Source organism: Rhinolophus sinicus, chromosome 12 (genome assembly GCF_057876585.1).
Source record: "Rhinolophus sinicus isolate RSI-liver-muscle chromosome 12, RSI-T2T, whole genome shotgun sequence".
NCBI lineage: Eukaryota > Metazoa > Chordata > Mammalia > Chiroptera > Rhinolophidae > Rhinolophus > Rhinolophus sinicus.
Genome location: NC_142512.1, coordinates 16,399,651 through 16,413,225, shown reverse-complemented (window position 1 = coordinate 16,413,225; position 13,575 = coordinate 16,399,651). Strand labels below are relative to the sequence as shown.

Here is a 13,575-nt window from a genome sequence, read left to right as displayed (position 1 = left end):
TCACATGTTGGCCTTATTGCTTGAACCCAAAACTGGACCTTTACATTTAAAAGAAAATGCCTGAGTTAGATTTTGTTCTGTATTTCTTTGGGGGTTTTTTGTTTCAGTCCTTACTCTACGTTGCTACCATAGAGATTGTTGTAAAACACGCATCTTACCATGTCAGACCTCTGCTTAAAAGACTTCAGTTGGCTTCTCTGTAACATAGAGGATGAAAGCTAAACCCTTCGGCGTGGCACTGAAGGCTTCATGATATGGCTCTCCTGCCTTTCCAGAGTCACCTCCATCTTCACGCCTCATGTTAAATTCCTGTTACATTGGGGACCAAGGGGTAGAAGGTGAACACTGTCCTTTATTCACCATCCCCAATTGGAAACCAGTAACTCTTTTTTGGGTGTATGAATGAAGAGCCTTGTCTCATTTTCAAGTGACTTGAGTTGATAATGGTTATATTTGGACAAGACAAGCTTTATTCTTTTCAAAGGATAAGTGGGAAAAGATCAGTGGAAAGGTATGAAGTTTTCGTTTTTCCCCCTTCACAAAACAGGTTAAAGAAATCCAGGAAGAATTGGATAAATTGAGTCCACATAAAATTAAACACACTAAGAAGGTATGAGGCAATTTAATTACGATTAATACTTATTATTCATAAATTAGATGTCCAGTGTTTTGTTAGTATTGTGTGTGTGTTCTCGGCACTAATACTGTCTTAAGTGCTTATAGAAACCTATTAGTGAGGGCATGGGCAACTTAAGTATTCTGAATTTGGGGTCACCTTCCAAGGAACAGGTTCTGAAAATAGGTTTTTGTTCTTGCTGCTCGTGTAAGAAACAGAATAACAAAGAAAAGACTTTATCATTAGAAAAACTTTAAACTTCATAATTCCCTTTACTATGAAAACATTTCCACAATGGAAATAGTTCAATATAGAAAGAAAATAGACTGTAAATATTCTTTTTCCCCCCAAAATGTAAAGATTTGTTTTCTTTCTATTGGGGGAAGGAAGAGGATAAATGGAACTGTTTTCTAATTTGCTCTCCACTGTATACACATATATCCACACGCATGCATGAACATAGACACACCAAAAATACCCCAAACAAAAAAATGAAACAAAAAGCCACGAATCAAAAATCAAAACACCCTCAAATTGCCCCAATACTTTGTATTTTGACCAAAAAAATAGATCCTGGGAAGAAGTGCAAAATGCGAAATCAAATGACCAAAAATGCTGAACAAACAGCATTATTAATATACAAAATACTTCTGTTAGTAACAGTTGATATGCTCTGTGTCTGTAAAGCTTTGGAACCACATAGCTGATCTGTTAAATCTACTCCATGCCAGCTGCCACAAACCAGAAGAGATTTTAGTTAGCTTTATTTTTGGATGCCTCATCAGAATTTTCTATGAGATACGGAATATCATCACCATCCTCCTCATCAATATTTTCTGGTTTTGGTGCTTTGCTCTCCAACACTTGCCGAGGAAACTGTTCAGCTAACTTCCTAAGACTTGTTAAGCTGAGAGCACCAAGTCGATTTAATATTACAGGAAGCATTTCTGCGATTGGTTTGGCCTCTGCATGACCAGTAATTGCAAAGGTGTTAGCAGAAAGGGAAGCTTGGACTTCGGGCTTGTTGAAATGAAGAACTGTCCCATCACTCATCGTATTCACCTCTTCAATACCAATTACATTATTCACAGCCAGTTTTTTTAGAGAACTCTGAAGTTTTCTGTCATCAGCTGTAGCTGTTCCGTGTACCACCTTCTTTCTGAGAGCTGTACCCTTGCCCCCTAGCTGGACCTGAGCCTAAAGTTTGGCTCACTTTTCTTGATTCATGCTGTTGGTAAATCTGAAGCAGGGAGGGTCCTCCAACACCAGCACGCAGCAAGAGCAAGATGGTTGCCTCCTGTAAATATTCTTAGGGGTTGGGTTAATGCCAAGAAGTTCTGAATATTGAAATAACTTCTCACATTTCATTTATTGCCAGTCATGGGCAATGTCCAGGCTGGCAGCTGCCCATCGTGGAGCCATTCGGGCCTTACAGATGTTTGTGACTCAGTTTACTGACCAAGGGGAGCACTCAGTTTCTGCTCGGTGTAGGGAGCTGGGCAGTCTTATCCGCCAGCTGTCACTCTGTTCTGCCAAGCTGAATGCTGATTCTTCTGTCCCGGATGTGGTGATAGATATCCTGCAACAAATTGAGGTATGAAATTGACTCTAACTTTTGTTAGAAGTGCATTGTTTCCAGGCAGGGAAGTCATGTTTATGACCTCCAAGTTTCATTGGGATTTATGCAGACTACAAGACAGAGCTGCTGCACCTAGTAAATGAAAGCTTTGCGAGGGCAAAAGAAGCACTTCATTTTTATTTTGTTGTTTTTACAGTCTAGTCTATAACATTGTATTTCACTTCTTTGGGAATTGGTGGCTAAAACTTACAATATCTCTTAACCAGGTCCTTTAATTAAATACAGTTTTCCATTCTCTGATCGTGCCATTTAATAAAGAATTTATTAGCATAGGAAAGGAAAACAGTGAAGCACTCTTAGATTAGTGCTTTGATTAGAATATCTGCGTAGTCTAGATAGATTTTTGAAAAGAAGAGACAAAGATATATGGAAGCAGAGCCTCAAGTCTCATGATATGACTAGAGACTTCTGGAAATCACAGCTGACATGTACTAGTCAGGAATGAATAGTGTGCTTAGTTCTTATTGGTAACAAAGACAACAGAAACAATATGCTCTTAAATCTTTATAGTTCTCTGAAGTTCACAGAGTGCTACCACATTTTCCCATTTCATCTTTACTGCAGTGCTGTGATTTGCAGTATGTTTCATTTCTACTGTTTTACAGATAAAATTTTAAAAAGCAAAGGTCAGAGAGATGACACAGTTACTTCTCTGGAGAGCTGGGAATTAAATTCCTATCTTGTGACTCCCATGCCACTGTCATTTTCACTGCACCACACATTGTCATCCACCAATTAAAAGACAACCTTTATGTTAGTGTGACATAGTAAACTGTTAGCTGTGGAAGGAAAGTGCTATTGTGGGGAGAATTGTGGACTAACTGACATAGCAGTTCTACCATTAACTAGCCCTTGGTGGTCTGTGAGTCCCCTTCTACTTTTACAGTTTCCTTATCCAGCACATCCTATGTTTGTGATTTGTATTGGTTGCATTCGTGTATATAGAACTCACTATCAGGAATGGTATTGTCAGACGCAGACCTTTAGGTAGTATAGCAAGTCATGTGATGCTTTTTAAACTTATCCATAAGAAAATTTATTGGCCAAGATGATTTCATTTAGAGGGCATAGCTTCATAATCCTAGAAAGGATTTGAACAGATTTCTACCCTTCCCCAAATTTTGAGCAAGAGTCCCTTAACATGAGATTTCTTAAACATCATGTTTATCTCTCCTACTTTTGAAAATATCCAGTATTGCAAAAAATTTATTCTTCTTGTACTGCAGCATCTCATAAGTTATTATTTTCGCATTGCCTTACTGTCATCTGAACTAAATCTCCCTGGCCGTGTTCACTTGTCCTTAATTTGTAGTGACCAGATGGAGACCAGGCCCTTGCTGCCTGGTAATGAGTAACTGGGTATTTATTAGAGGATATTCCTCTTTTAGAAAAGGGGAACACAGATCTCCTACCATTGTGGTACAGGAGTGACCAAAGCCATTGGACTTGCAAAGTTTCCTGTAGTTTATGAAAATGTATATTAAATGTAGTCTGCCCACTTAAAGTGGTATTTGAGTTTATGAGGTTTTCATTAAGAATTAAAATGCTTTTAAAGCATGAAGGGTTATATTCTGAAGACTATGGTAAGTTCCTAAAATAGTGATCCTTAATTTTAGGATTTGGATGCCTTTAAAACTAGTCATATTCTTTATCTTTTTGCTATTGGTTTTAGGGAGCTAAATGTGTAAAAGAACATGCAGAATTCCTTTTATTAATTAATTAGATATCCTAAATAATAAAGGTTTAAAATTAAATTAAGCAATATTTCATTAACCATTGGAAATAGCCGTTTAATAACACATTTCTCTAGAGTCCTCATTTTCAGTTTTGTGATTAAAAGTCAGACTTTTTAATCACTAAGAGTTAAACTAAGAGAATAATTGACTGTTTCATGGCAGGCTTTGGAATCCCTCCTGGAAAAGAAAGTGTCACCAAAAAAGGTGAAGAAATGTGTCACTGAAGTCCGGAGCAGATTTCCTGTTGGTAGCCAAAGGGCCCTAGAGAGACAGCGAAGCGCATCGCCAAAGAGCGAGAGGAGACCCCTCGTAGCAAAGGAGATATTTCCACAGGAAACAAGACGACCTTCCGTGGCAAAGAAGCTTCTTGCTGGTATGTGTCTTAAAGTGTTTCTTGCAAGATATTTCATTCTTTGGAATTATCTGTACTGTAATATTTGCAACACTGAGGAGAAAGTGAGGATTTAAAACCTAGTCCACAATAGGTGTCCTTGAGTGAGGATAAGTGAATAGTCACCAAGATGCTTCCCCAGGCTGGAGGCTGGAGTATTTATTCTTCCATAGAGGAGGATGAAACAGTAAATTCCCTTTTCCTACATCATAGCGTTTGGGCTACCCAAAGTAAGTTCCCACAGAGGAGAATGGTAGAGCCCCCCTGCCTTTAAAGTTTATTTTCATTTTAATGATATATGCATATACACACACATTTGATATTTATGTGTTTTTTTGACATAGGTAATACATTTTTGTTATTTCAGGAAGTGGAATTGCTAGCTTATGTGGTGTGCACGTTTAAACAGATACTGTCGACTTGCCCTTGAAAATGGGCATACAATTATGTTTTGTTAGCAGTGACCATCCGTATATATTTCCCCATATCCTTGCCAGCTGCTTTATGTAATGAAATTAAAAAAATGTTTCTAATCTCTCAGCGGAAAATGGTATCTTACTGTTCTATATTGCATTCCCGTGATTTCCAGTGAGGAAGGTTTTGTTCCTCTGCTGTGTTCCTTATCCATGTTTCTTTCCTCTTCTGCAGTTTGTCTATTTATAGCCTTTGCCCTCTCCCTCCTGGGCTATGTCTTTTGCTTGTGGGTATATAGAAGTTCTTTTATATATTCTGGATCTTAATCCTTTTTTGTTTACGTATATTACAAATATTCTCTTAGTTGCTTAGTTTTGAAATTTGTTGATACGTTTTCTGGTATAGAAACTTAATTTCATAGGCAAAATCATCATTCTTTCTTACATATTTTAATGTTGCGTGGAGCAGTTCTTCCCTCTTTGTTCTTCTTTTCCAAAATTTTGCTGATGGTGATTGCGTATCTTCAGAGGAATTTAAAATGAGCTTGTCAAGTTCCATGAAAAATGAGGTCCAGATTTTGATGGGTATTACACTGAGTTCATAGATTAATTAGGAGAGAAATGACTCTTTACAATATGAAGTTGTCTCGTCAATTTTTTCATGCCCCTTTTCCATCCCTGTAGTTGAATTTTATAATTTTCTGCATATAAGAATTTCTGACATAGGAATACATAGGAATTCCTAAATTTCTTGTTAGGTTTATTTCCAGTTTTTATATTTTATGGTTTTTGTTGCTGTTGTGAGTGGAATCTTCTTTTATTACATTTTGAAATTGGTTATTGCTACTTTGAGGAGAGCTGTTGGGTTTGCACATTGCTCTTATATCTGGCACCTTGCTGAAGTCTTTAATTTGTTATGGTAAAGTATACATTTGGACATTTCCAAAATTGGGATATATTCTTAAATTGATGCTATCTTACAGTTAATTGGAAATATTTCAAAAATTTTCTGTTGGTGCATAAAATAATATGTTTTACACTTGATGTTTTAGAGTTGATGAAATACGAAATTTTGTTAGTTAATTAACTCTTTTGTATTTTTCCAGATAGATGAGATTACTTATAAATAAGTAAAGTTTTGCCTCTCTATTTGCAATTTTTATACTTTTTCTCTTTCTGTTTTATTTACTGGGTTTTAATTCAGAATCATACTGAGTAATAGTTAGGTCTAATGGTGGACATCATTTCCTCCCCAGATTTAATCGAAATGCTTCTTCCTGTGTGACTCTCACTGTTGGTTTTGGTGGAGCTGAATATGAAGTTAAGAAAATTTTCTTCTGTTCCTGTTTTGCTAAGAGATTTTCTTTTCCTCTCCTTGTTTCTTTTTCTCAGTTAAACTGACAAGAGGTATATGTATTGATAGTGTTTTAAAATAGTTTTAAATTTTTAATACTGAATTTTTTTTACTATGCTATTTATACCAGAGTGTGGCTTAATCTAGTAAACCAGTGGAATATACATAGAAAAGTATATATGATATAAACTTACAGCTCAATTAATTATCAAAAAACAAACATCTGTTCAATCACTGCTCAATTCAAGAAATAGACCATTATGACCACTAAGAAATCCCCTCGTACCCTCTTTCAGTCTCTATCCCCTACCTCCTTTCCCAGATTAACCATTACTCTGATTTTTAATGCCATACTTTGGTTTTGCCTGATTTGGAACTTTATAAAAATAGAATTACATAATTAGGTATTTTCTTGGGACTGGCTTCTTTCACTTAACACTTTGTGAGATTCATCTGTTCTGTTTGTGTAATTGTGATTTGTTTATGTTCATTACTGTATTCCATTGTAGAACATATCACAATTTATTCAGTTGTTTTAATTATTGAATTTTTTCCATATTTGGGCAATTATGAAGAAAACTGCTATGATTGTTCTTATATATGTCTTTTGGTACATGTGAGTATGTGTTTCCCTTGGGTATATTCTCAGGAGTATAATTGGTATGTCACAGGGTATGTGTTTGTTCAACTGTAGTAGGTAAAGATTTTTTAAAGTAGTTTTATCATTTTACATTCCAGCCAACAATGTATGAGAACAGTTGCTACACATACTTGGCAACACTTATTATTATTAGTTTTTTAAATTTTAGCCACCTGGTTGGTGTGTAAGGCTATCATTGAGGTTTTAATTTACAATTTTCTGGATGAGTGATGGTGTGAGTACTTTTTCATATATTTATAGGCCTTTATTTACATGTCTTCCTTTGTGCACTGCCAATTCAAGTCTGTTGCCCACTCCTCCCTCCCTCTTCTCTTTCTATCTTTCACTTTCTCTTTCCCTTCGTCCTCTCTCTCCTTTCCTTTTTATTGATTGTAGGAGTTCCTTGTAGAGGTATTCTGCATAAGGAACCTTTCTGTTATCTATATTGTAAATATCTTAATAAAAATATGATGTGGTTTGCTTTTAAATGTTGCAGTGGTGTCTTTTGATGAACAGATTCTTAATTATACTGTAATCCAGTGTAGCAATCTTTCCTATATTTTTGTTTTTGTATCTTTTTTTTGTATCCTGTTTAAGAAGCTTTTCCCTATGCCAAAGTTAGGAAGACATTTTTCTATGTTATTTCTTATAAAAAAGTTTCATTTTCTTCCACATACATATCCAGTTGAGCTAGCACTATTTGTTGAAATGTTTATTTTTCCCCAAAATGCCACTTTTGCATAAAGCAACTATCCACATACTGGGGGTGCCAAAAAAATGTATACAAGTGGCCCCTTTGGTCAGTGTTGCTCAAGCAGTAGTTCGCTGTAATCAGCAGTGTCTGGATGCTGATGGTAACCACTTTGAGCACCTCTTGTAATTGCAGAAGTCACACGTGACTTGTGTTCACCTTTTGTTATCGGTGTATATTGAGTATTACAATTTTAATATAGTTTTCCTTTCTTAAAATGTGTATACATTTTTTTGGCACCCTCTGTATGTGTGGGTCAGTTTCTTGGACCCCCGATCCCTTCCATTGATCTAATTATTGGTTCTTATGCTAGTGTACACTATCTTAATTATTCTAAGTATTGATATGTGGAATAGCTTTGCCACCTGTTCTTCTTCCAGAATATCTTGGCTAACCTTGACCCTTGGTACTTCCATAGAAATTTTAGAATCAGAATTTATCAATTTCCACCCCCCCCAACCCCCACCCCCTGAAAACAACGAAAACCAGCCTACTGGAATTTTGATGAGGAGTTGATATTTTTACAATATTGAATTCCCCAGCCCTCAAATATGGTGTATCCCTCCATTTATTTAGGTTGTCTCTAAATACTCTTCAGTAATTTATTGTGTGTGTGTGTGTGGTTTTGTTTGTGTTTAATTAGCTTTATTCTTTGGTATTGCTATTTTCAATCATTGCTAATGTATAGACATACAATTGATCTTGTATATTGGTCTTATACCTAGCAACCTTGCTAAGCTCATTTATTTCTAATAATTTATCTGTAGATTATTTGTGTTTTGCTGTGTATATAATCATATCACCTATAAATAATCATTGGTTGATTTCCTCCTTTCCAATCTTTATTTCTTTTTCTTCTATAGTTTTCTGGTTTAATTTACTTGATCTATAGATGACTGATATAAAGGTATGTTAAAGTCTCTTATGATACTTGAGACTTCCTTAATTTCTCACTGTATTTTTATTCATTTTTGTTTTGTATATTTTGGAATTGTGCTGTTAGATGCATGAGTTCCTGACTGTTCAATTTTTTTGGTGGATTTTGTATGTTATTATTATTAAATATTTCTTTGTCTTTTTTAATGTTACTCACTTAAATTATGTTTTGTTTGGTATTCATATTGCTTCATCTACCTAACTTGTTTGGCATTTACTTAGAATAACATTTTCCATTCCTTTATGTTCAGTCTTCCTTTGCTGTTTTATTTTAAGAAAGTCTTAAATAGTTTATTGTTGATGTCTTTAAACCTGATGTAGAGTTCTGTATTTAACGTACATTTGCTGAGATTAATGATACATTTGAACTTCTTCCTACCTTATTTTATGTTTGTCATTTGCCAAGATTTTTCCTTTGTTGTAATTTACTATATTAATGAAGGTTTTCTTGTTTCATTTTGTTTCCTCTACTGATTTGAAAGTCATACATCAGTCCAGTTTTTATTTTATTTCTCAATCTGCCACTAATTTTGTGCAGCCTTAATAGTTTAATGCAGCACCTCTAACATGAATGTAACAAAGCCTAATTTACTGGATTACTGTTAACGTGTTTATCCACTATAATGTGATACTTCGTTTGTTGGCAGTTAGAACTAGTATAGTGTCTGCCTTTGCCAGCCTTTCCCTTTAGGACAAGTATTATGTCTATTTGCTGTTATGCCTTCTGTGACCAGTCTGGCACATAGTTAGGCCCTTAAGTGAGAGACTCTACAAAGAGGTGTGATTGAATAAGAAAAGGCTTCTGAACAGCACATCATGGTAGTTTGAGTTCTGGTGTTGGGGACAGACTTATACTCTGGAGGAAGTGTGGAGAACTTTCTATGCCTGCACATAGAGTTGTGTTTCCCAAATGAGTTAGGAGATTAGATGTGCCCATAACTGATTAGTGAAAAATGAGGACCAGCTTCAGAGAGAGAAGTTGGAAACCCTGCTAATCTAAAACTCACCTTAGAAACAATAAGAAAGCAGGAAGATAGACCACCCTGGGAAAATCGTGGACCAAAAAGACCTCACTTCTAGTCTCGGCTCTGCTAGTTTGTGATCCTGGATTGATGACTTCATCTCTCGAAACCTCAATGTTTTTCATCTGTAGAATGGGGATAATAGTCCTTACGCTACGTGACTGACTTCGCTGTTGTAAATAGCAAATTACATAATTACTAAGTGCTATTAATATAGGGTGTTGTTTCGTAATACTAATCATCTCAAATTATAAAGAAAAGTTAGATTATATCAGGCATATTCTAACTGAGAAAACAAATCTTTGGTAGCCATTTAAACATGAGTTTTGTCCATTTTTTAAAAAGTAAAGCTATGTGGTCATAAAGAAATAAGTTTCAGTTATCTGGAAAAAGGAATTATGTGGAACAACTCTATCCTCCCTGACCGGGCAGGATAAATGGTTCTAGCCCTGAACCAAAGGCACAAGATGTGGCTCTGCCGCTCGCTCTCTTTGTGACCTTGCGGAGAACACTTCACTGTTATTTCTTCATCTGAAAAATTGTACTGATCACTGTCCTGCCTGCTCTGTGTGTCATGGTGAGGCTCAGATGTGAGTGTGGATTATGTCATACACTGAAAAACGTTTTGTGCAAATGTGAGAGAGAATAATCATTGTTATCGTCTGTATTACAAATTGGGGTGTAGTTATAGTTAGCCTCTTTGCAAATTTAATACATCCTCCCCATATGTAGTGGCCCTCCTTTTTTTTTGAAGGAGAGTTTTTATTTTATGTACAGAAAACGCAACAGTGTATACTCATCCAAGTTTCGTGGCCAGTTCTTTAGCCTTTGCCTTTTTCAGCCTGGCAATGCGAGCCACTGATTCGGGCCCAGGACATTGCCTCCCCAGTGACGGCAGATCTCACCATATCTGTCATTATAATTGGTTCGGATAGCTTCTGCCCGCTTAGCCAGCGCTCCTTTGTCTTCCGAGTTAACCTGCGTGAAGGTGACAGTGTGCAGGTCTTCCTGGGGACTAGACGCCCCAGCCTGGCCTGGCCCTTGAGAATGCAGTAGGGAACCCCGTCTTACAGCACAGGGCAGGCAGGAAGACAGCCGGCTGGATGGGACCCGTGTCCTGTGCAGTCACTACCAGCTGAGCTTTCTTGTTCTCCACTGAAGTGGTGACAGTATTCGGCCCTGCTCAAAGGACAGGCGGCCTCTTGGTGGGGACGTCCTCTTTGCCAGCGGTTTTTTCTCAGCCCAAGCCAACAATCTCTGCTTCTTCTCTTGCTTTGTCTCTGGGCTGTGCTTGTTGGCCAGATTGGCCTGATGACTAACTACCCTCTTTCCCCGAAGAAAAGACCGAGCCAGACCATCAGCTCTCATGTGTCTTTTGGAGCAAAAATTAATGTACAACCCGGTCTTATATTATATAAGACCTGGTCTTATTTTACTGTAAGACCAGGTCATATATTAATTTTTTGCTCCAAAAGACGCATTAGAGCTGATGGTCCGGCGAGGTCTAATTTTCAGGGAAACACGGTTAGCTGTCGGGTGGTACAAGGCCTGACTGAGCTGGTTAATGGCAGGAGGCACTTACAGGCGCTGACAGAGAATAGCTCTTTGCTGCTGTAGCCGAAAGTACCGGGGCCATTTGACAAAGTGAGCGAGGTTTTTGGGCTGGATGTCCTGTCCGATGCCAGAATTCTTGGGCCTTTTCTCAAACGGGATTTACCACCATCTTGGCCTCTTGCTTCTTCATGACAGCAGGGGCTGGCGCCACCTTCTTCCCCGTAGCCTCCTTCCCTTTCGGCATCTTGGGCAGCAGGAGGAGAGCCTGTCCCTCTTATTTTTATTTATTTTATTTGTGTTTTGATTCTTGCCCTTATGATCTCGATTTGAGAAGGTTGTGTTTTCTGTTTCTGTTTTAGATGTCACGCTACCTAATTTGTCCATTCTGACTTCCTAAAGTCTCCTCTTCCCTACTCCTCACCCTCAAGAAGTCATAGGGAACTACGAAGGTGGAAAACCGTCTCTCTGCCCTTTTCAGTTGGGATGTATGTGTGAGCCTAATTAGATCTTCTGATTGATATAACTATTGGCTGGTGAGTTTCTGTAGCGGCTTCTGAAATGTTCTTGGAATGGTTGATTGCACTAGTGTAACCCGTCATATGTAAGGACGGTGGCTCCCTCCCCACCACTAGCAAAGTCCACAGATTCAGCCGCCCTGGACCTTGTTCTGCATTTACATGTTGATTTATGCAAATCATAACTGAAAAGGCGTCAGGACCGAGAGGTCGGAGTTGGCTTGCTATGTGTAAACTTGGGGGGTTAAATAAATTATAGACTGAGGATTTAATCATAGTGTTCTTTCCAATTTATATTTCCTTGCTGTGTAACTAACCTCCATGGCCTTGACAAGTGCCAGATGAAAGACGTGATTCAGGGGAGCTGAATCTGGCTCTTGACCAGCTGCTGTTAGCGCAGCCCGAATATAATTTCCCTTCCGTTATGAACCATTTAAAACATACAGAAAAAGAATGAAAATTGTAAACGCCTATGTATCTACTACCCAGATTTAACAAATTTTAGCATTTTTGCTTTATTTGCTTCAGAATGTTTTTTAGAACTAAAATATGACAGGTACAGCTGAAGTTTCTTTTGTATTTCTCTCCCCATTCTGTTCCCCTCCATCCCTCACTGGAGGTTCCTCTTGTTATTATTATAATATGGACCTGTTCTGTGTTTACACTTGTACTGCTCATGTATCTATCCATAGGCAGTGCCCAGTATTGTCTCAGATGCTGTACGTTTCATGTAAATGGTATCTTACAGTAAGCATCATTCTGCAGTTTGCTTCTCCACCTATGTGTGTAAGTCTTGTTCATATTGATATATGAATTCTAATTTATTCATCTAGCTGTTGTATAGGTTTCCTGTATATGAAAATACCATCCTTTATTTTTAGCTCTTAGCTGATGGACATTTGGGCTGTTTCTAGTTTTTGCTTTTATAAACAGTGATATAGTATATACAGAGGGCGCCAAAAAAATGTATACACATTTTAAGAAAGGAAAAAACTACTAAAATTGTAATACTCAATGTATACTGATAACAAAAGATGAATACAAGTCACGTTTGACTTCTGCAATTACAAGAGGTGCTCAAAGTGGTTAGCATCAGCGTCCAGACACTTCTGATTACAGCAAACTACTGCTTGAGCAACGTTGACCAAAGTGGCCACTTGTGTACATTTTTTTGGCACCCTCTGTATATCCTCGCTCATGTATTCTGGTGTACACATGTGAGACTTCCTCTAAGGCTGAGTATGTCCTAGACGTGAAACTTGTGGGTTGCAGTGTGGGCGAGTGTTCAGCTTTTCTAGAGCAATCAAGTTGCTCTCCCAAGTGGTTGAGCCAGTTCACTGCCTCACTAGGAGCTTGTGAGTGCACTTGTTTCTCCACATCCTTGTTTATACTTGGTATTTCACATTAAAAATTCTCCCACAGTCTGGTGGATGTAAAATTGTACCTTACTGTTTTAATTTGGATTTTTCTGATCACTGGTGATCACCTTTTCATGTCTTTATTAACAGTTTAGCTTTTCTCTCTAAATTGCTAGTTTCTATTCTTTGCTTATTTCTTTGTTGGATTATTTGTTTTTCTTAATAGATTTGTAGCTGTTCTTTGTGTATTCTGGATGTTAATCCTATGTTAATTATGCATTGCAGATATCTACTTGCAGACGCTGGCTTGTCTGTTGACTTGATGGGGTCTTTTTGTCAAAAGGAAGTTGTAGCTTAGTGTAATTAAATTTAAATATATTAATATTATATTTGAGTTAAGGAAGCCTTTTCTGCCCTGATGTTGTCATGGTATTCTGTCTATACTTTCTTCTAAGAGCTTTCAAGTTTTCCTTTACTTAGGTCTTTGTTCCATTTAGAATTTAAGTGTTCAGTGTGAGGCAAGGATCCTGTTTTGTTTTGTTACCCGTGGGTAGGAATAGTCTCAGCTGTTGAACAAGCAATTCGCACTCACGGATGTGTCCTGCTGCTATTGTCGTGCCCATTTTGCTTCATTGGTCTCTGTGTGTTCC

At 37.5% G+C, this 13,575-nt stretch overlaps 1 protein-coding gene and 2 pseudogenes across 6 annotated transcripts in view; 1 reads left to right on the top strand and 2 right to left on the bottom strand.

The window, feature by feature from the left end:
- The window catches only part of KIAA0753 (KIAA0753 ortholog), a 65,528-nt gene that overhangs the window by 24,706 nt on the left and 27,247 nt on the right, over positions 1-13,575 (top strand). For 5 of the 6 annotated variants that reach the window (XM_088801988.1, XM_088801987.1, XM_088801989.1 and 2 more), the window contains 3 exons: positions 548-610; positions 1,995-2,210; positions 4,154-4,364. In XM_088801988.1, the coding sequence (XP_088658114.1) occupies positions 548-610; positions 1,995-2,210; positions 4,154-4,364 (490 nt within the window). The remainder of the gene's footprint in view (positions 1-547; positions 611-1,994; positions 2,211-4,153; positions 4,365-13,575) is intronic. The other variant, XM_019743807.3, reaches the window with a different exon arrangement.
- LOC109453788 (transcription factor BTF3 homolog 4 pseudogene) lies at positions 1,092-1,684 on the bottom strand (annotated as a pseudogene).
- LOC109453784 (large ribosomal subunit protein eL8-like) lies at positions 9,685-11,403 on the bottom strand (annotated as a pseudogene).